This window comes from Trematomus bernacchii, unplaced genomic scaffold, assembly GCF_902827165.1.
Source record: "Trematomus bernacchii unplaced genomic scaffold, fTreBer1.1, whole genome shotgun sequence".
NCBI classification, from domain to species: domain Eukaryota; kingdom Metazoa; phylum Chordata; class Actinopteri; order Perciformes; family Nototheniidae; genus Trematomus; species Trematomus bernacchii.
The window spans coordinates 2,523,983-2,546,758 of NW_022987593.1; the positions used below are offsets into that span (position 1 = coordinate 2,523,983).

The window sequence follows — 22,776 nt, forward strand, 5'->3', positions numbered from 1 at the left end:
ACAGTAATCCCCCTCCATTGCGTTTTGATTTGTTATTGGTCAGTTATTTTGATATTGATTCTATCCACAGGTGTTGTGTGATAAAGAGAGCAAAATCCCATTTGAAAGTTGTGCAAAGCAGAGCGAGCAGACAATAAACGCACACAAAGGAAAACACGCCACACAGAGATAAATGCATGAATCGTAATACACACCTATAGAATGACTAATCTGGATGATAATCTCATTTCCTAACTCCTTTTTGAAAGGCCTGACCTTCACTGCTGTTCAATACAACAGCAGAGATTTGTTCTAAGACCCTCAGCTGCATGCTCTTAATCACAGAAGAAATAAAGGCCCCACACTGGGTAATGATGCGGTCCTTGTAATCCTCTTAAAGGTGTAATGTGTGGGTGCCTGGCAACAGGCTCCAAACTAACATACTTTAATACTTAGCAGATGTGGAAGAAGTACTTAGATCTTGTACTTAAATACAAGTAGATGTACCAGAGTGTAGCAGTACTCTGTAACAAGTAAAAGTCCTGCAATTAAAAATGTTACTTAAATAAAAGTAGAAAGGTATTAGCATCAAAATATACTAAAAGTAAAAGTACTAATTTTGCAGAAGGGCCAAGTTCAGTATTATATAAATGACATGTTTTGATTTTGATGCATTAAAGTTTTATCAAAGCTGGTTAAGGTTAATAACTTAGTATGCTGCAGGGTAGCTTGTGAATGTTACTCCAGATTTGACTTAAGTCTTATTTAAAGGTGGGGTAGGTAAGTTTGAGAAACCGGCTCGAGATACACTTTTTGTTATATTCCATGGAATGCTCTTAACATCCCGATAGCAATGAATATCTTAAGTGCTTTGACAAAAAATCCATAAAGAAACGTCATCTGTGGAAGCTGTAGTACTGTAAAAAGTACGACCAATCATTTTAGCCGGCCCGGCTAAAATAACTGGATGGCCTACCTGCCTGTCAGCCTTCCATCTGTGCACAAACTTATCTTGTGCCCTCATTGGTCATGTGCGCGTTCGTGTGTGTTGGAGGAGGGGCTCTGTAAGGAAGTGGCAGATTTTCTCCGGTTGTGTATTTTCAAATTCGAGCGCACTCAAGCTGGTTTCTCCAAAATTACCTACCCCACCTTTAAGTGTTTATGTATATTACCAAACAAAATCTGCAAAGTAACTAGGTATTAAATCAGTGTATTTAACTCTGAGTTATAGTGGAGTAGAAGTACAAAGTAACAAAAACATTTAAATACTCAAGTAAAGTACAATTAAATACAGTACTTGAGTAAATGTACTTAGTTACTTTACACCACTGATGTTTAGTTTATTAGATTAAATTCAAAGTGGCACTGCCCCTCCCAACATTACTTCCCTATTTCCAAACTCTCAAACCATTGAACATTTTTTATTTAATTTCCCCAACTGGTTTAGTCTCAAAGAGAACTACAAGTTCTGCAATATGGCACCAGGGTTTAAAGATGCCACAACAAGTGAGCGGGAAAACTAAGTTGACTGCTGTCACTACACTCAGTCTCATAATGTTCCGGCTGCTGAGTCAAATGTGGTATAACAATCTGGTGTCTGGTTTTATATAAAATCAGTTTGATTGACCCAAATCTCCTGGCAGCTGTCACGACAAAACTGAAATAAATCCTGTTCTTCTGATTTGGATGTATTCCATTAAACAACCTTGCGAATCATAGGACAGCGACTCCGTCCATGATTGACAAGTCCTCGGGGCAGCTCTACCTCTCTATGCTAGACCCTACAGTGACTCACCATATTCTCTGAAGGAAAAACTGGTATCACGATACAGGACAGGCAGGAAATATCTCTGCAGAACATCTTTGACTAAACAAGGAAACCTCTCCACATTCAGTTGATTATTTTCTGACTGATTCTGACCAAGTTACACATTGCACCTTAAAGGTGTATTTGTTTCTGAAATAATTTGTGGCTTTTTGCCCAATGCAATAGAAAATAGGTCTGTTATGTGTTCAAATATCAGCTAATGTAGTAATTTCCATCAAGCCTATAGTCTTGATAGGCTGATATGATTATATTTATGATCAAGAGTCATTCAATCGATCAACTTGACATGGTCGTTGAAATAGCCTTTAAAGCTTTTTTTGTGGGATCATTGCATCTTTGTATCACAGTTGTACCACAAGATGTGTGTGTGTCTGTGCTTGTGTGTGTGCACTGTATAATGTGCTGTGCATCTGGTATAATGTATGCATGCAGGGACTGTATATTTATGTCAGCATAAATGTGCTATCGGCCATACAAAGAAGAAACAGTGTATAGTACTTAGGTACAGTAGGTTTTTCTTTGTGAGAGTCTACAATTTGGTGTGTGTGTGTGTGTGTGTGTGTGTGTGTGTGTGTGTGTGTGTGTGTGTGTGTGTGTGTGTGTGTGTGTGTGTGTGTGTGTGTGTGTGTGTGTGTGTGTGTGTGTGTGTGTGTGTGTGTGTGTCCTACCTGTCAACAGCAGTGTGGTACAGTGGCCTGCTGTCCTGCGGGGACAGGTAGCTGTAGTTTGACGATCCTCCAACTACTCTAATCTTGAACAGCATGCCAGCATTCTGCAAAGGATGAAAACACTCATTAGTACAGCTAGGTCCTGAACTTGCTCAAGCTTAATAATTTAAAATGAAAGAAATCCTGTAAGAGAAATTTCTGCAATTGGACTGCATATTCAAGTGCTGTCTAGACAAAACCCTTCTCTGATTTGGGGCTGAAACCTAGGATATCAACATAACATAACCACCACAGTTAAAGCATACAACCTCCCTCATTTATATCTGAAGGCTAGTCATGCCGGGACCTCGCTGGAATAGAGAAAATGCATTTGCAGATGAACTTTAAATCCACTGATGCCTGAGCAGCAGAGACAAGAAGGCAGAGCTATTAGGGAGCAGGGAGCAAAACTGGGTTGCTAATGTTTTCATTCTAAGCCTGCCAACGTTGGAGAATAGGAAGTGTAGCCTAGCATAAAATAAACAAATTGGTTGGTTAATAGGAGCCTAACGCAGCATATTAAAAAAGCCATATTCTCTATTTTCAGTTTTAGAGGGCAGAGCGAGTATAGATTGTCTATCTATTGGACTTTAATGAAGAAGAGCAGACACTTCATGCTAATGAGCAATCATACTGATACAATGTGGAGAGTTAAGGATTCGTGATCTGTCTTAAAGGAGAGCTGATAACTGAAGAGATTAATTTAAGTGATTCGGGGACTTGACATTAAAGCAAGGGGCTCTTTATGAGCACCTGATTATCTCAGCTGCCCAACACATAGCGAGTTGATTATAAGATCGAGTGTTAACTTAAAGGAAGGCAGGGGTCATTTACTGTAAGGAATCAGTGCTAGTTAGACCATGTGACCATAGGAAAAGAGTGATGATAATCTAAGCTTTTCAATAAAAGTGTAAACTGTTATGGGATATTTTAACATCAGTTCAAAAAAAATAGTAATTTAAAAGAACTTCTAAAAATCTGATAAGCAAATTGGACTTTTCAACAACTATCAATAACTACTCAATTGTTAAAATTAGATTAGTTCAGAAATTAGATTGATTCAGTATTCAGAAAAATAACTGTCTGGCCACGATCTAGCACTTGATGCCAACACAACAACAAATAACCCTTTTTTTTATCAGAGTTTGTACTTTATATGTTTTGTAAGAGTACAAAACAAACCCTTTGTTGCATATATAATATATTTGAGTGGCCTTTAATACAAACATCTGCCGTGACAGATAAAGGTTTATTATGTCAAGGATCAAGATAGAAAACGAAATTGAGAGCCAAAGCAGCTAAAGCATTTTGTTCTCATTCTTTCAATTGGTTTATAGTAAAGGCAGGAAGCATTAGCACTTGTGGTTCATTGTGATATTCTTTGTAGAGAACATCAGGGTGTGGAAAGATGAGCCGGTTTCTGACATGCAAGTCGGTAACAACTCAAGTTATGTTTTCCTTTTTTCATTCCCTAAAGAGAAAGTTGTACCTTGCTGAAAAAACCTCTGGGTGGCGCACTAACCTCTCATAAAGAAGAACGAGGGAAAATCAACTATTTTCAGCAAAGATCTCACACACTTTCTGCATGTCATTTTCTGCATTTAACTAAATATATAAAGTTTCTTCAATATGTCCCCATTAACTGTGGGGTTTCTTTGGAAGTTTTTCCTTGTCCGATGTGAGGGTCGAAGACAAATGGTGTAAAGTCCACTGAGACAAATGTAACATTTTTGATATTGGGCTATATTAATACACTTTGATTGCTTGATTGATTTATTGACTTTGTACCGCAGCTAACATGCTTTTTACATTTTACTTTTGTTTTGAGAACAACAAATCAAAGCATACATTGAACATTTTACCCTTGGGATATTGGTGGCTTTTCCAGCAAAATACACATGTTCAATCTGTGTAAATAAATAAAACCTGAATCTAAATCCAAAACACCCTGGTAGTTTTGTTAACTGAGAAAGATTTGGGTACCGAGGAAAAGTGAAGGTTTAACAAGCTTGTACTGTATCTGGTCAGACAGGCTTTTAATAGGTTACTGAGAAACTAAGATAATGATCAGTAAATAACAGGCTGGTATTTTCCGTCTTTTCTTGGAAAAGCTTAAAAGCTGCTTGCTCTGAATAAGGCCACCTCAAATATTGCTGATTACCATGGCGTTTTCCATGGCAACGCGATGGCCCACAGTGTGTGTGTGTGTGTGTGTGTGTGTGTGTGTGTGTGTGTGTGTGTGTGTGTGTGTGTGTGTGTGTGTGTGTGTGTGTGTGTGTGTGTGTGTGTGTGTGTGTGTGCGCGCGTGCGTGTGTATATTTGAGAGCGGAGCAGTGGCTCCTGTTGAGCAGATCACTTGAGCTGTCCATTGAGCAACAGATGAAATGGAGATGAGCTCGTCAGGGATCACTGTAAAAGCTCTCAGTACGTAATGAGTGGAGGAGAAGTAGACTGTGGATTTTAATATGCAAGACTGGCTGTCCGGAAAAAAAACCCACTTCAGATTCACCGGCTGTATTGTGTACATTTTAATTCAGGAATGTAGCAGTAATGTGTCCACTGTGGCGTTAATAGTACATATTTTACAAGAATGGAAATCCAGTCCTTATCTTGAAGACGAGAATTTCTATTATTTGGCTTTAAGTGGGCTGTGACATCATTTAATGTGTACTCAGCACATAAAACCATTATTACTCTCCCATAAATTGTGTGTACGTGTGTGTTTATGTGTGTGTGTGTGTGTGTCCTGAGGTGTACTTTGCTTTTTCAAAGATTTTATTATATATGGGCATTTCCCATATTCAAATGTATATATTTGCCCTTACTCTGAATGAATAAAAAGAAAACGAAGGATGACTTTCTATGAATAAAAAAAGAGAACCACAATAGATAGTTAATAATGAGGAGACAATACAATACAGAAGTCCCTGACAGCTATTCACTCAGCATGCTAAGCAGAAAATCAATGTTGTAGTATCAGCAGAGTTCCTATTAAATAATTTATAATCAGAAAAATGAAAAACAAACAACTTTTCTCAACTCATTGTTGTGGGGTTTAACCTTGGTCTTTATGTAGAGCTGCAAATGTGACTCAGGTAATTGTAAACAAACAAAACAATACCCCTGGGCTGAAGGGTAAGGGGTACAACAATTGATTGGATGAAGTTATTGCTTATTGGGGGTGTAGGCATTACCTGAGCCTGGGATCCATTCAGCATCAGATAATACAGCTTGCTGAGGATGCTCTGCTGCAGCTGGTCCCAGGAGATGCTCCTGTCCTCACGCATGAGAAATGGAGGTCCAAACCTGACAGAAGAGAGGGGAGGGGAGGAGAGGAGAGGAGAGGAGTGGAGAGGAGAGGAGAGGAGAGGAGAGGAGAGGAGAGGAGAGGAGAGGAGAGGAGAAAAGTGAAAGATTGACAGTAAAATCAAAAACATTGGTTCACTTTTGAAGTCACCAAAACTACAAAACAATATAAATTACATTTCTGAGAGAGTGCCTCCATTGAAGGTCAATTCAACTCATTGTGTCATCACCCCATCTGTCAAGAGCATCAAGGCTTTACTGTCCGCTCCTTGTGTCCTGTACTGACAACTTGAAGGGACATAAATAAAGTAAAGAACCCAGTCTGTATGTCATCAATGCATCAATGCCTCGTAATGGGTTCTCTGTCTCGAGGTTAACTTAAGGCTATATCAGATACTTTTATTTGTGAGGTTAATGAGAGAGTCAGTTGTGTTTGTCAAGTATTTCAGGATCTCTCACGGATCATTTAGACATAAAGAGCTGAATATTGAAGTTTCAAGGTTCAAAGCACATACAATCAATTGCCAGTGTATTACTGCAGGTACACCTAGCTCAAACTAAGGAGTTTAAAACAACACCGCTGCAATACATCCTGCCTTCAAGAAGGGTAAGGAGCTTTTTGAGAGTTGTTGATTTAATGTTATGGTCATTTTGGAGGTTTTAGTTTGTTGGCTGTTGTTTGACTTTCGTATATTTTTTGCAAGAGTTTGTGTGCCTACACCATTCTTGCAAAAGTTGGTAGAAGGTGCTATACTGTTTCAAATTGCTACAGAAGCTAAATCTGTAATGCCAAAAGTGGTTCAACAGTGTAGGAACTGAGCTTTAATTTTGGTGATGGATGTATAACAGTACAAAGACGGACTCACACATGTTTCATGGGCCAAACAAGTGCTCATATGTCCAAGTCTAACATAGTGAGTGAGTTTAAGGGAATCTGTTATCAGACATGATGACTGAAACTGAACGACTGAAGGGAAATATGAACACATCTGTAATGACTCAAGGCAATGTTAGATTTAATTGATCCCTGTAAAGAAATGTGAGCCATCCACTTAAAAGAGCTTTGTTGGTGATGGAAAACATTTTATTTACACACAATAAGCCCCCTAGTGTCAGAATATTACTGAATGCTAATACAATCCTAACCAGGAAGTTATATGGATGGATGCTACCCTGACTTAAATGCATGTATTTATTTGAATGATGCTCTGTGTTACAAAGAGCACACCATTTCTCACAATGGGTTCTGAGACATTACAATGAATTACATTTACTGCAATTAACTGCAGTCCTTCAAACACACATTGTGTTTTCAACATGAAAGTGCCTCCTCAAACCAAGCAGCGACAGAACCAGTCAGTGTGCACCTAAGATAAATGTTTTTAGCAGCTGACAAAATGTACCTTATTGATGATGTTTCCTTAAGAGACAATGCCATAACTGTGAAGATGGACGTGATCAGGACATTTCCTCTCTTATTTGCAATGCAATAAAGCCCCTCAGGGACCTTTAACCCCAAACACAACAACGCAGCTAATCTGTGGGTGGCATTGATTTTGCAAAACTATTTACTGATGCTGCCTACACTTGTTAGAGTAACATATGGCAACCGTTAAATGGTAACTTTTACAGGTTAAGTGTTTCAGTTTGAGCTACATTGTTGGACTCAGTCTCAGGTTTCAGCTTCTAGCCACAGCTGAATGGGGCTCAAGCTGCACAAGTTAAATAAAAGGAGCCCTGTCTATAGGCATTCATGCAATAGATATACAGGTCAAAGTCAAACAGAAGCTAAATGTTTATATTGAGGCAGCTCTGGATGATGAAAGTCAAATCAGTCATTCTTTATACGACTGAATAGACACAGTGTCTCTGCAATCTTATTAAATAAATCTAAGTTCACTGACTTTTCTACTGTTTGATTAACACGATAACGAAACTTTTTTACAGTCAGCTTTCTTGCAACCAGAGGAGCTGACCATTAGATAAAATGCACTCTCCTCTTTGGCTTCACTTTTCAGAACAAGTGGTTTCCCCCCATGTAAGACCATACAAATAATTGATCCTGCAGCTCACCTGACCGCCTGCTGGCCAGATCCTGCTGTGTTGCAGATGACAAGGAGAACCTTTGTGGAGCCGCCCTGGTTCAGGTATTCAGAGGAGAGGGTGCCAGAAGAAGGTAACTTCTGCCCGTCGGGTCCTGCATTGGAAGTGTAGGGGGAGGAGGGGAGGCTGTGGTGATACCCTGAGTGGAGCAGAGAGGGGGGGGGGGGGACCGTTTAACAAAGGATGACAATCAACCTGGCATTAGCTGGAACAAGTAGAACAGGTGTTTTGAACAGTTTTAGTGAAGAACAAAATTCCATCAGTACTAATTTGGACCACAGTTTACACCTACGTTGTGTATACAAACAGGAAGCGGTACAATTGACCAAATCTGATCTTTTAAAAACAAGAAGTTGACTTTTATAATGTATAAATATTTATGCAAATTAACAGTTTCTTATGAATATGATGCCCAGACTAATCAGATCCATTATGTATATTTATACAAGGAAGAGTCTATATCACTAAGTTAAAGTGTAAGGGTTAATAAAAGGGTTTTAGTTGGCATAATTCATTGTTACGCAGGTAGTGTTTTTCTTAAGATCTGGTAAGGTTAAAAATATAAATTCAGTCAAAAGAAATTGCTTGCAGAGAGCTGTAAATGTCACACGGTAAAAGCACTTGTTCTATTAAAATGTGACTCATATCAAAAGCTTATTATATTCAGCTTGGAGGCAGGACTGAAATGGACCAAAGTAAGAAAACAGCTCTGGGTGTCAAAATGAGAAACTGCTATGCAAGGAGCAACATCTAATGTGACATGTTTACACTGTGATCCAGAAAACATTTTCAGAAAATGTCCATTAATATCAAACCGCCCTTTGATTCTTATTCACCCCGAGGAGCTGTACGAAGAATTACACTTGATCCCTCTCACACACTTACACATGCTGTGATTACTAGTGCATAATAGCTGTGGGGATACAGGAGGCCCTACCTCTTGTGTCCCAGTCAACATAAACTTTGACATTATCCGATTACATAATTAACCAATGCTTGTTCCACCCCTACTGTGCAATGAATCACTGCCACCTTCCAACCATACACACACACAGACATACACACACTCAAATAAAGATGCAGGAAATCAAGTGTGAATAGATGTAAAGCTTAGATGTAACAGCGTCACGAAAGCAGACAGATTATTGAGACACACACACACCACACACACACACACACACACACACACACACACACACACACACACACACACACACACACACACACACACACACACACACACACACACACACACACACACACACCACACACACACACACACACACACACACACACACACACACACACACACACACACACACACACACACACACACACACACACACACACACACACACACACACACACACAAACCTCAGTTCTAGATACTAGAAAAACAAAGATTGAGCTTAAACACTCGGACTTAAATAACAGTTGTGGTAAAAAATTAATAATATATAAATAGAAAAATACAACTGGCTTTCAAACCATCACATGAAATTAAAAAGGGAGCTTTGAGTAACGTTTTGTTCTAAACAGCTACACAGTGATGTTTTTCCTTCTCTGCAGACAGGAGCAACTTGATGTGACATTTTATGCATATTGCCTTGCCCTTTAGATGGCCAATTCATCTCCTCACTCTTTCTCTCAGTCAACCCTCTCTGTCACCTTTACCTCTCAGTTTTTCAATTGGGAGGCTGAAAAGTGAAAGACCATAAATGTTTAGTTTCAGCATTACCGTCTAACCATTAACACTCGAGTCTAACTAAACAATTATACAACTATAATTGACATTTCAAATTTTAGACATTTATCTAATTCTTGGTGTAAATAATCTGTCACTTTGTAATTATTTTAGTTTTTTTCTTTGTCTTTGTTTACTCTGTGTCGGTTTGTGGTTATTTTGCCCCTTATTATAGTCTTTGCAGCTGTTTGACATCTTTTATAGTCTTTTCCTATTTCTAAACTTTTTATTTTGATCTATTTCTGTCTTCGAGTGACATTTTGCAGATGAAACGTCGTCATAAAACAACCCTGATTCCTCGATATCACGTTTATAATCAATGGATCCTTTTTTTAATTGTTACTTTTTAAAGGAAAGTTCATTCCGACATAATTATGCCGGAACATAACCATAAAAAAACACACATGGCATTAGCTCTTTAGTTGCTTTTAAACCAATGACCTATATTGTCAGGCAATGCTTTGCAGTTAAGTTTACAACACATGTGAATCACCATTGAATCTTCATATAGTATACACAGCAAACATTAGGATAAAGGGTTGAATAGCAGTAAAAGGATCCAGCCTTATTATAAAAGCACCAGTTCCAGTGGCTGGAAGTGACAGAAAATAATAAGTCAGGAATGGCAAGGAGTGTGGTTCCTCCCACATGTCCCAGGGTCTGCTGGGAAATCCTCCTGCCAGACTTTCATTCTCACCTCTCCTTCCTCCCTCCCTGAGCCGGACAGAGGAGAGCCGCAGACAGAGGGAGGTGTTAGTGGGGTGGAACAAGACAGAGTGGATTAAAAATGAGAGACTGTGAGGAGGATTTCTCCCAGGACCAAAAGAAAGAGCAGTGGTTGCTAATTTAAAAAAAGTAATTCCCAACAGTGAAGAACAAAATGTACAGAGACAAAGAAGGAGAGAAGCTGCATGTCCTTTCATAAACGTATTGATTTAAGGATCAATTAGCATGCAATTCAACCATTTGTTGTTGACGTGTTGTGACTGTCATGGTCGCAGTGGGGATCTCTTTATGATCTGCCATTTTTAATTAAAAGATAAACATGAAGACTGAAGTGAATGCAAGTGAACTGAGAGGGAGAGAGATACAGAAAAGGCTCTTGAGATTGGAGGTGGTTAGTAAGGCAGCATTAATTAAACAGCTTAGCCCTGAAGAAGACACTACACCTCCTCTGGCGATCACTCTCCTCTCTTGTCTTCCCTTGCCTTCCTTTTGCTTTATCTTACCCCCCTCTCTCCCTGGTACTCCATTCATCATTTCCACTATCTGCTTCCTCCCCCCCGCCCCACTCTCCGCTAACTGGCTGTTTGGGATGAATCAGCCCTGAGCTTCAAAGCAGCGGTCAGCTCTAAAAGACGATTTTTGAGTGCGTTTCAAATTCATGGGATGGGTGCTGGAAGGATTTGTGTGCCTGGGAGGACATAGTATGCTGTTGTACACAGTATATTCTTATATCTCAACATACTCTACAGTAAGTATTCACACAGACACATGCACAGCTTGCGTCTTTTCTATCTTCAGGACTTTTACAAATCAAAGATCCCTTAACTCCACACAGAATAACTGAATTATTGCGTGAAGTGTGGGCAAAGCATCTGCTGACTGAGGCTGAGGCACCATGAAGTCAGTATGACTTAAAGCTAATGATACAAAACTTTTTTAAAGATAGTGTTCACAATTAATTTCCTCGGTAAAAAACGCTAGACGTTGAGTTTCTGCCTCAGTTACGGGCCGTCTCCACAGCAGCGTTAAAAAATCTTGAAACGCTTCTGCCCATTCACTTTGAATGGGGTGACGTCACTTTCCCTCACTTTTCGCCGAAATGCATTGTGGGCAGGCGAGCGGAGATTCTCAGGATTTTCAAGATTCAAAGTTGAACAATGTTCAACTTTTGAAGCTGAGGTGGAAGCGGCAGCCAATCAAATCCCGTGTACGCAAATCTGGCAGTTCAAGCTCTAGCCAATCAAACGGCGTGTATGCTGGGAGAGACATACCGCAGGTCATTTCCTCATATTCCAAAAAATGGAGGAGAAATTAGCGGTAGCGAATCAATCACCCGGTGCTTTATGACCAGACCTACCGGGATATAAACCAGAGGAGCCAGGCATGGAGGGAGGTGGCAGAGACAGTGGTATGTTTTCGCCTGTTTTGGGGAGTTTATATCCAGTTTACTTCGGGCTTTTTGGCTTCGTATGTCGCGGGCGGGAGATTCATGTGATTGGTTGATCGCAAAAAAATCCCCAAGCCTCAGATACGCCCACCTCCAAGATTTTTTTAACGCTGCTGTGGAGACGGTCCGTTAGAACCTTCGTTGGTCCGGCATCAATCTTATTGTAAGTATAATAGTATTGTAGGAAAGGTAATTCAACACTGGTGTTGTTTTACCAAACTGTTGTGTAACACATCGTTACATAGTTGTGTAACAAATAAAAAGCAAAAATCACAATCCTTTCAAGTGGTCCAAGACCAAATGGGTGACCCCTGTCTGTGCAAGCCACACACCAGGCTAAAAATACCCAGGGGGCTGTTGGGCTTTGCCCCGGATGAATCAGAGTTCCCGACAGCAAACAGCCATCCGACCACAAAGCTCTCTGTCGGCAGCAAAACACCTGAGCTTTCTGCCAACAGCCAAAATGACAGATTAGGGAGGTTGTAGGGGAGGAACTCAAAACACCTGATGCCCTCTCTCCTTCTTCTTCTCTCTCTTTTTACCTCTCATATGTCTCTGGAATACACTGCATATCCCCTCTGCTCTTCTCTTTCTGTCATGAGAAGGCACAATATGCCAGCTGCTGAAGTTGCACCATTGACATTGTCCTTTGTATTTTGCACTTAGTTGAATCATGTCTTAAATATTAGTCCAGCAACACTACTGCAATGTTGTGTTGTTTATATCTGTGAAGAAACAAGATGAAAAATGGCAGATATGCTTTGAGAGAATATATGTTGCAGCACGAAAAAATAAGTATGAACAGAAGAAAATGTCTATGTGTCCCAGCCTTGCTGCCTGTTGCTCTTAAACACAATGAAAGTTGTATCCCACTCATACTGCAGGTTTAGGTTTAACAGGGTTGAGGGCAGAGGAAGCGATCTAGTTGTCATTCGCATAAGCGTTTATGCTTCGTTTGTGATGTTCTCCATGAGGCAGCTGAGCCGAGGGTTGCTGTTATTTCCCCGATGACTTGTAAACACGTTCCAGAGGCAGTGGTGGTGATCAGAGCACCAAGTGTAGACTTTCTCTTCAGGTTATTTTCACTGATGAACCCTGCTGGAAGGCCTGTGAATGTTCCTGGCATATTTCTGCTTTCTGCACTGGGTTTGCTTTAGGCAGCCTGTAATGGCCTTAATGGAACTGCACAGGATGTTTACTTTGCGGGGTTTCATGTGCGTGTGTGATGTCTTTGTCTCAGTTGAAGACGATATATATAGGAAAGCATCAAGAGCTCACACATTATAAGTCCTTGAGCTTCCAATGTTATGTTTCCTGCTGCAAGACAGCACATGATCACTTAAGAAACCGGTTTTAATGTTTAAATTGGATTTTTTTTAAATATAATCCATAATGTATAGAATAAGAATGTGAAAAATATGCAACAGTGTGAAAGAGTCACTTAAAGAAATGAATCTAAAGAGAATTAGCAACTCAATCTACATCTCTGCTCAGCTTTATGGAACTCAGTGAGTTTTAGCTTAATGTTCAGCTTTGCTTTAGTTACATTTAAAAAAAGAAATCAAGCTACACTGTTGAGAACACTTTGCTATATTAACTTAAGAAAAATAAAAGCCTTGTTTTCTAAAGGTTTGACATGTAGACAGTGTGATTGTACGTATCATTTTCCTTCATTCCGCCAGAACATGTACAAATGTAATGTACAAAAGCCACAGAAAAGGAAACAAATTAAAATATATTAAATATATTCTATGTTTTTGCTAATATCCTGATATTAGCAAAGATCACAAGTCCAATACTTTAACACGCTGACATTATGAGGCTGTGGGAATTGATTTGTCTATTATAAATCACAATAGTGTGTGTATTTTCTCGCACAGAACTATTACCCGACTTTGAGTGGCTGATTGAATGATGTGACCACCCAGATAAACACCTCAGAGTAATCCCTGACTCTCCACCTGCACACAGCTCTCAGCAGATTGATGGGAATGACACAGTGGCTTACCCTCAGCTCGAAGGTTTGTCTGATCAGTCAAGATCACTGATTGTGGAGCCACACTGTACTGTAAGTGTGTGTAAGTGAGAAGAAGGGGCGAGGAATATACAGGAGACTTTGATAACTGCATCTATGTCACAATCCATGTAGATTATGTTTGTAATTTCCTGACAAATCCCTTTTTCTACCATCTTTCCCAGGAAATCCTCTCTATGTTCTAACATACAAACAACACACACAAATGTGCTCTTTTTGAAAGCCCAGTTGGCCTCTATCTGTTCGAGACTACCTCAATCCACTGTTCTCAAATCATGTTGGACTTCTCTATTAATTCAATGTTTTACTTTTTAATTTCAAGGGCACTGAGTGAAAATTATACACAATTAAACAAGTTGGCACACTTAGCTTCCAAGAGCTACTATTTAGCAGGAAGTGCTTTTCTGTGTGCAGAACTTTACCACTCTATTTATGTGCAAATTGCCAGGATTGTAGGGGGTGAAATCGGATGCTACTGTGGTGCTTGGGACCTAATTGATTTGTCAGTGTTTTCCATCATGAGACCTCCTGCTGCCATTTCCTCTAAAAGTGAAACCTCATTATTGTACCAAGTAGAGCAGCTTATTCAATATACCCAAAAACACTGGCTGATTGAAAACTGAAAGTAGGAGAAAAACAGCTCCCACACACGGAAATACACAGCAGGTTATGAGGAAAAGGAATTCCCTGCATTCATTAAATCATCCGTAGGATCACTGCCTACAAAGCATGACAGTGATTTGACACAAGCTAGACGTTTGTATATATCGTGTTGCTCTTCGAATGGCGTCTCATTATTCATTGATGCAAATCAACCCCTACCCGACCAAGAAAATTACATGAAAATCAGACTCTTACAGTACAACACTGTTTGGATAATTAATTACAGTAATAGAGGACAATAACTATAATTGATACATGGCTTAGTTGAATACTCAATTATGATTGATACATTATTTTCCATAGCATACCATTTCTAAGGATGCTCTGATCAAGGGACCATATGCATTCACATCAATCCGAAGAAGGAAGACCAGTCAATTTAAGGTTGTCCCTTTGGAACATACATTTCTATATTTGTAAGGAGCACTAAACTTGTGATTCATAATTACTAAATTGTCACTGGAAAAGAAAATATAAAGAGATCAAGAACAAGAAAACAGGGCAAGAGAAGGGAAGAGGTTTAAGACACAGAGAGCTGGACGAAAAAAGACAAGGGAAGACAAACAGGAAGTGAACACTGAAGGGAACACGGTACCGGCCCTGGCAGAGTTATAAGAGTATACAGTTAAATTGTTGATCAAATGCAAACTATATGTGGCTACTTTTAAGCATGCATAGAGTACAAAACATTGTTTTATTTATTTTTAAATAATACTTCAAATAATTGTACTTTAATGTAAGTATTCATTTTTCATTCATGCCCTCTTTTATCTTGGCAAAAATAACTAGTCTCTGTGGACTCTGTATACTATGATTTATATAATATAGCTGTATGAGCTCTGTGATTCTGCGGAAGAAAACAAATATATAAAGGATTTCAGCAGCTCAACAGAATAATAAAAAGGCAGTAAATGAAGTAAGGTACGTAGTGGGCCGTTGAGCTGTTGGTTTCATGATTAGTTTTCTTGGTAAAAGGTTTGTTCTCTGTGACAAATATAACTTTCACCCAAATCACATTTTTCATGACTTGATTTCTGTATAATTTTGGAGAACAAATCTGAGAATAATCTCAAGGTAATTTCAGATCTGAATATCACAAATTAAACCTCCATCAATATTTACATGGTGTATGTTTCATGTTATGCAATATGATCAAAGGGTTACCATTTAGATGTAATTAAAGCAATAGGAGAAGCAAACACAATTGAAGTCATATCTCAACATATATCACTGTGTAAACAGATTAAAAAAGAAAATAATACTAATGATTTTCCTACAAAATTTCTAAAACTAGAGTTTTGTGGAGTTTTCAGGCTTGACCTCGATTTCTATTGATCTGTTTTTTATAGCTACGAGAGAATAGATCACAGATTAATGATAGTCGTATCCATATATACATTTAAGTGCTTCAGTGTTTTTAAATGCTGCACAATTAAAACTGAGGATGAGACTGGACCTCACGTTCCAGATACATAAACTGAAAATTCATCACTGAAGCTGAGTTTGATAAAGATAGAAATCTACATATGCCTTTGCCAGTGTAATAAAGCCAGTTCAGGTTAAATGATCTCTGTCATTAAAGGTTTTTGAAAGTACACAAATCAAATGTATGAATATATATGTTCATACATATATTACCTACTGTACACATGAGTATGCAAAGACACTCACATTTAGTAAAACTATAATTAGACCTCCTGAAAAGTGGTGTTTTTCATTGTATTGTTGGTTCTACAGGCTTTCCATACAGTCATCCATCATGGCAGCAGGAGGCTTTACTTTTTTCAAAGAGGCTGCAAAAACAAACTTGAGTGATGGACAGCAGCAGTACTGTAGCTGAAGGGTTGTTTAGTCTGAGGAAGTGACCTCTGCACTACCTGACATACGTGAGGAGGACCAGTCAAACAACCAGTCACCACAATCTACAAACCATTGATCTGGCTTGTCTATCATTACGTACTCTACTGTATAAAATACTTACAGCAGAGTGAATGCACTGAACTGACAAAGTGAGGCCTCCTTAATCCCAGAGTAATCATGGTTTTATATAATCTCAGTCACCAAAGTAACACTGCTACTGCTTCTAATTTATATGGGTGCTTCTTTTTGTCTATACTTTTTTGACTTCATGCCAGCCGTGGTCGCGGCCATTTTGTTTTTGGGTTGTCTATGCGTCTCTCCCATTCTCCTGAATGCAATATCTCAGGGATACCGATAGGAAATTACTTCAAAATTGGCAAAAGTGTTTACTGGGACAAAAAGCATGAAGTGATTATGATTTGGGGGTCACTGTGACTTTAAAAAACATGCATACTTTAAGAATGAATGCGCTTATTGTGACAGTTTCACAAATCTTTTCGGATTCACATGGATATAAACTGTTGGCATAGGCAAACGATAAAAAGGTTTTAATTCTTCTTTAAATTTAGTTGAAAATATATTTATCTGGATTTCAATTTGATAATTTTAGAAAAAACAACTTTTATTAAATGTATACCATTAAAACATAACAGTAAAACAAAAATAAATCAAAAATAAGATCATTTTAAGATAAGAGAAAAGTACTTGATTTAGACCATAACATTAAATTGTGAAATCTAGAAACTTCCTGCCGTCCATCATCTTATACCTCGACGATGCGATGCTGGGCTCTGAGCACCAATGATTGTGTAAATTGGCCATGTTACATTTTATAAAACATGACATAAATCTCATTGAATAAACGTTTTATATCCTGCAATCTGGTCCGCTGTGATCGAGGTAAGGGCCATTCATCATTTTCGCCAGATTGCTCACAAGAATGGAAGTCATATTTCCCAGTGAGCACTTAAGTGTGATTCATTACAACAAGTGCACATATGTGTGTGTGCCTGTGTGTGTGCGTGTGCGTGTGCGTGTGCGTGTGCGTGTGCGTGCGTGTGTGTGTGTGATGATATGTGCCTGCCGCCTGTCTCAGTACTCAGAGATGCCTCTTGTGGAGAAAGTGAAGTCTTTATTTTTCATGAGCACTTTCAGTATGTAAGTGAATTATTCATGTCATTCATCTTTGGGGGGGGAACAAAAAACATTAAGACTTCATTCAGCAGTACGTTGATGGACAAAGGCGAGACATAACTCCTCTAACTGGCAACCCACAGAAATGGCAATTAATGACATTACGATCAGATATATGACTTAATGAAGTCCCTTTCAGACAGGAACATTGATCTGTTAAAGTACTTAATGTGTGAAAAAAGAGATCTAAAAGCCCTGTTTCGGACACAATGCCAAAGAACAGGAGCGAGGGTAAAGGATTGCTATCAAGATAAAAGAGCGTTCACACTGGCGGCCTTAGAGATGAAAAATAACACATTGCTGTTACGATGAAGCACATCTCTGCTTCATTAACTTCATTAGAAGTGTCCTTCCTGATCACTTTTCTCATAAATCTCGTAACTTAATCAATGTGCATGTTTAACATCATACATAGTAACCAAGACGCTAACGTTAGGCCAACACTATAGAGTGTTGATGGATGCTGCACAGTAAATGGATGCCAAAAAAGGAAGTTGAAAATGAATGCTTTGAAAATATGCTTACTTGTCTGGTTCACACTAAGATTATTACTCTAGTTAAAATGGTGTTGTTCACAGTGTTTTAAAGTTAAACATACATTTTCAAGACTTATGTATACTACTTAGAAATACAATGCACTACTTTATGCATACCTTCCAAAGCATAAAAGAATAAGGAAAAGCCAGTCGGGTTGATATGGCCCATGATCACATTTACTAACCTTTACCAACCTGGACAAAGACAAGGAATATTCTAAGAAATATATGCGAAACGTATTCAAAAGACACGCATTAAAAGGGCGACTACATATATTTAGTGTTACACTATCCTAAAGTTGGGGAACCCACGAGAAACACATTTAAAAAGACTGGTCAAACTCCAAGCAGCAGATCCTGCGTGATCCTTCCCATAATTCATCAAAAAATATATTAACGCCTGCCTGGTCGACACCCATTCTTGTATACTTTATATTCTAATTGTATTGTTGCATAACCCTGATGCCACATGTTATCTAGTTGTTATCTAGTTTTTCTTTATCCTACATATATAAAATAAATTAAAGGTTTTCTGACTGATTTTCAAACATTTCTGTACACATTTCCAGAGAGAAATGCAAATCTCAAAGGGGATGCGTTAGCCAGCTTGCTTTATAAAGTAGCAAGAGGTGTATGTTTGTAATTTCTCTGTCAATATTGCATACGGCATGCCTTGCATTGATGAAAAGGGTTTTAAAGGCCATTGATGATGCAAGGCTGTCTCAACCTTATATCACTCTCAATTATTAGTTTAGGGACACACAACCCTGTTGCTGTTTCCCCCATGAATACAATTAAAGCCGGGGAGCAAGCACCTGAGAATATTCAAAACAAAAAGAAAGTTTTACCTTTGACAATCGGCGTTATCTTCTAAATACTTTTTACTTGTCAAATCGGAAAACTTCATAGTGTTTTAGAAAAAGTAATTACTTGCAGAAGTGTATCCAGGTCAGGCAGCTTTTTATTTAGGATGTTGTGATGCACCAGGCTGGCATTCTGTTACCCTTCATTTAATTTGTTTGGATGCTCTCATGCATAAAACACATAATGGAAGGAGGAATACAAAACATATTGCAGACACTCAGCCACTCCCCAGCAAAGTAAAAAGACTATCTGTAAAAAATACTTACTTATAGTGAAAAACTGTGTGAATTAGTGTGAATAAAAGTAAATAATGAGAACAGCTGAAGGCTCAGGATATTGGGAATAATAAATAAATATGAACATATTTAAAGTGAGAGTCGTCAGTGGAGATCTTATGACATGGTTACCTGAGTGTGGTGTGGAGCCTCCTCGACTATGGAGGGGCGGAGCCTGAAAGGCGTAGATAACGTCGCTATCGGCAATTACTGTCATGTCATCATCATCTGAAAAGGATCGTTGGAAACCTGTAGAGTACAACTCTGATAGGATGACCTGGAGAGAGACAGAAAGAACGACAGACAGTGTTAACATTTGTTCCTTAATTGATCCTCACAGAGCTGAACCAGATATTGGGTTCTGTTTGTTGAAAACTACAAGGGAATACAAATTATAACGAAACATAAGTTTAAAATGTAACATATTTAAAATAAATGTTATTGACTAAATGTTGCTACTCAGAAATATATTACAAAAAGCAGCTTGTAAAAGACGAAAATAAATGTCTCAAACAAGCACAAAACTTGAGATCAAAACGTGGCCATTGAAATACAAGATACAATTTGAAACATCTACAATGGGAATTATGTTACGTTTCTTTTTAGTCTTTGAAAATATATTTTCCTAGTTTTATGTTTAGGTGAAAAATCTAAAACATTGTATTCATTGCTCGTACGTTTTTGTGCAGACTGACACCATTTTTTAAATGTATTTAACAATTTGAGTTTCAAAACACTCATTTGTGATTAACTTGACTAACTTCCTGGTTTATATCTGTTATTAAAGACACCTTCCCCTAAGGTACCCACACAGAGGAACATTGATGCATCAACACTGACAAAGTGACAAAAAGAAGAATTTAACTTCCAAGCAAATTCAGAGCAGACACTGAGAGCCAGAGGGCGACACACAGAGCAGCACTCATCTCATACCTTTCTCAGCCTCAAATATAATTACACCATGACAGTTACTTTACAGTGTATTTCAAAATAGATTCAACATAAATGTTTGTGTGGTTATTAACAATGAATAGAGGAACAATGCACTTATAAACCATGAACATGGATTCTTTGCATCCATTTCACTCTCCTGCTGCTGTAGAAACAGGTTTATAAACCCCCCAAAAAAATCCATCATCTGTTGTAGGTGAAAGATTTATGAACATACGCCTCTGAAACCTTTTCCTCTACCCTTTATCTTCTTGGTGACATTTCAGCTTACTGTGTGCATGCACTCAAGTGTTACCCTTCTAGGAAATAGAATGTAAGTTCTAGGGAAAAGTTAACAATATTTATTGTCAAGAAAAACTGCACTCTATGACTTCCCGCCTAGCAATGGAGACATAAAGCCATCTACTGTCATCACATGTTGTTATGTGGTTTATCCTTCGTGCGTGCGTGCGTGCGTGCGTGCGTGCGTGCGTGCTACCTGGTCTGGGGAGATGTTGCCCTCCTGGGCCACCATTGATCTGAGGCAGGATAGGGAACCAAAGAGAGGTACAGCCAGCCCCACCCGCAGGTATCTCTGACCCTTCGTACTGAACACCAGCGTCACACACATCGACCTGTGGGGGCGAAAGGAGAGGGATTAAGGTAGTGTGTGTGTATGTGTGTGTATGTGTGTGTGTGTGTGTGTGTGGGAGGAGTAGGATGACAGAGAGAGGAAGATAGATGATATGTAAAGTGCCAAATTGTTTTGCAATTTTGATTTTGCATGTTTACAATATTACTGATTCCAAACACAACCTGCAATACTGAGTTATTTACTTATTTGGACACACACACACACACACACACACACACACACACACACACACACACACACACACACACACACACACACACACACACACACACACACACACACACACACACACACACACACACACACACACACACACACACACACACACACACACACACACACACACACACACACACACACACACACACACACTAAAATAATACGCTTGTGCAATTGTGCAGAATTTAAGGACACCGGGGAAGAAAACTGTGCTGTCAGTTTGTTCAAACGAGTCTTGATGTATTTCAGCTACTAAACAGCAAAACAAAACATTTAATAAATGAGACTTTGAAATGCCTTGCTGAGCTGTAACATATTTCCTCTGACAATACTCTTGTACAAAGTCTCATTTCATGAGCATAAACAATTCAATTTGTCCGTGTCTGACTTAATATCTGGAGTGAATTAACTATTTTCAGATCTTGTCCTTTAGTGTTTCCTTTTCCTGTGTGTGTTTGTAAATGTATGCAAGAGTGGACATGTTGATCTACACCAGCAGATCAGAGGTGGTCCCGCAGGAAGCAGCTGTGACATGTCTGTCTCACAGAAATCTGAACAGCTCCTGTAAGGGACGCAGGGATGATGGATGGGAGGATGAGATAATATATTGTGTCATGATGAAAAGAAGGGGAGACAGAGTAAGGTCACGCCTTCACATTTGGGAAAAAGACGGTATAATTGCCGACATCTCCACTTCCTGTTCCCATCATGCATTATTCAGGTAAGTAGTGTGTTAGCAGTGGGGGGGGGGGGGGCTGACAGGGCAGACGGTGGAGGATCTGAGCAGATGTTTTGTTTACGTTGTTAGATGTTTCGAGATGAGACACCGAGGCGTGCAATAAAATGGGATGAGAGGTGTGGGATGGCACTCGAAATAGAGATGTTATTTTATGAAGTAGTTTTTGCAACAGTAGCACCCTGCTGGATTAGAGCGAGATAAACTCAGGTAAACAGCAACCTCACATATGTTTCCACCTGCAGCACCGAGAGTGCACTAGGCTTTTCAAGTTCAAAACATTCAGAAATGTTTTTAAAAACGTTGAGCCGGTATCATATTCACATTGTTTACAGATGTATCAACCACAGAAATATTTTTGCATGATTTACATGAATTACAACACATCATGTTTACTTCACATTTCTGCCAGCTGCTTTCCTGAGATTTCAGTTTTGTTGCTATGTTTTTCGGCTTTACAGGAATCCATTTGTTCCAGTAGATATCGTAAGCATGAACAAGTATACGGCAGTAAAATACAATTTGAAATATTTTAACTAGTGCAATATTTTACAATGATTGTCTTCATGTTGTGGTAGTAGGGGGAGCTGATTTGAATAACTGTGTTCAGGTGTCCGTGAAAAACTACAAGACTTGGAATAATTAGATGGTGTTCTTTTTTTTGAAAATCAAACTATCAGCGAACATTAGCGTCATAAAAGTGTTTTCTTTCTTGTAGTAAAACACTTTGCAGTTAGGACATTCAAATCTGGCATAATTACAACAAAATGTGATCTTAGAAATGATTACTCCCACAATTTAGCATAACACTGTCTGACTCTCATTAATCTTCTTGTCAAAACCTGCCATCTATATGACTTACAATAAAACTTGACTCTTCCAAAAAATATGTTTGTTAAGAATTATGCTAAGACTGACTGTGCAAGGTTAGATGAGCAAGAAAAACACTCAGAAATACAGCCGTCCTGC

At 38.8% G+C, this 22,776-nt stretch overlaps 1 protein-coding gene across 1 annotated transcript in view; it reads right to left on the reverse strand.

Moving 5' to 3' along the window:
• usp43a (ubiquitin specific peptidase 43a) overlaps positions 1 to 22,776 on the reverse strand; it is a 100,484-nt gene that overhangs the window by 26,497 nt on the left and 51,211 nt on the right. Inside the window, exons 5-9 of the mRNA XM_034129885.1 lie at positions 20,697 to 20,832; positions 19,400 to 19,544; positions 7,894 to 8,062; positions 5,709 to 5,820; positions 2,476 to 2,579 (exon numbers count right to left, since the gene is read on the reverse strand). Of these exons, the coding sequence (XP_033985776.1) occupies positions 2,476 to 2,579; positions 5,709 to 5,820; positions 7,894 to 8,062; positions 19,400 to 19,544; positions 20,697 to 20,832 (666 nt within the window). The remainder of the gene's footprint in view (positions 1 to 2,475; positions 2,580 to 5,708; positions 5,821 to 7,893; positions 8,063 to 19,399; positions 19,545 to 20,696; positions 20,833 to 22,776) is intronic.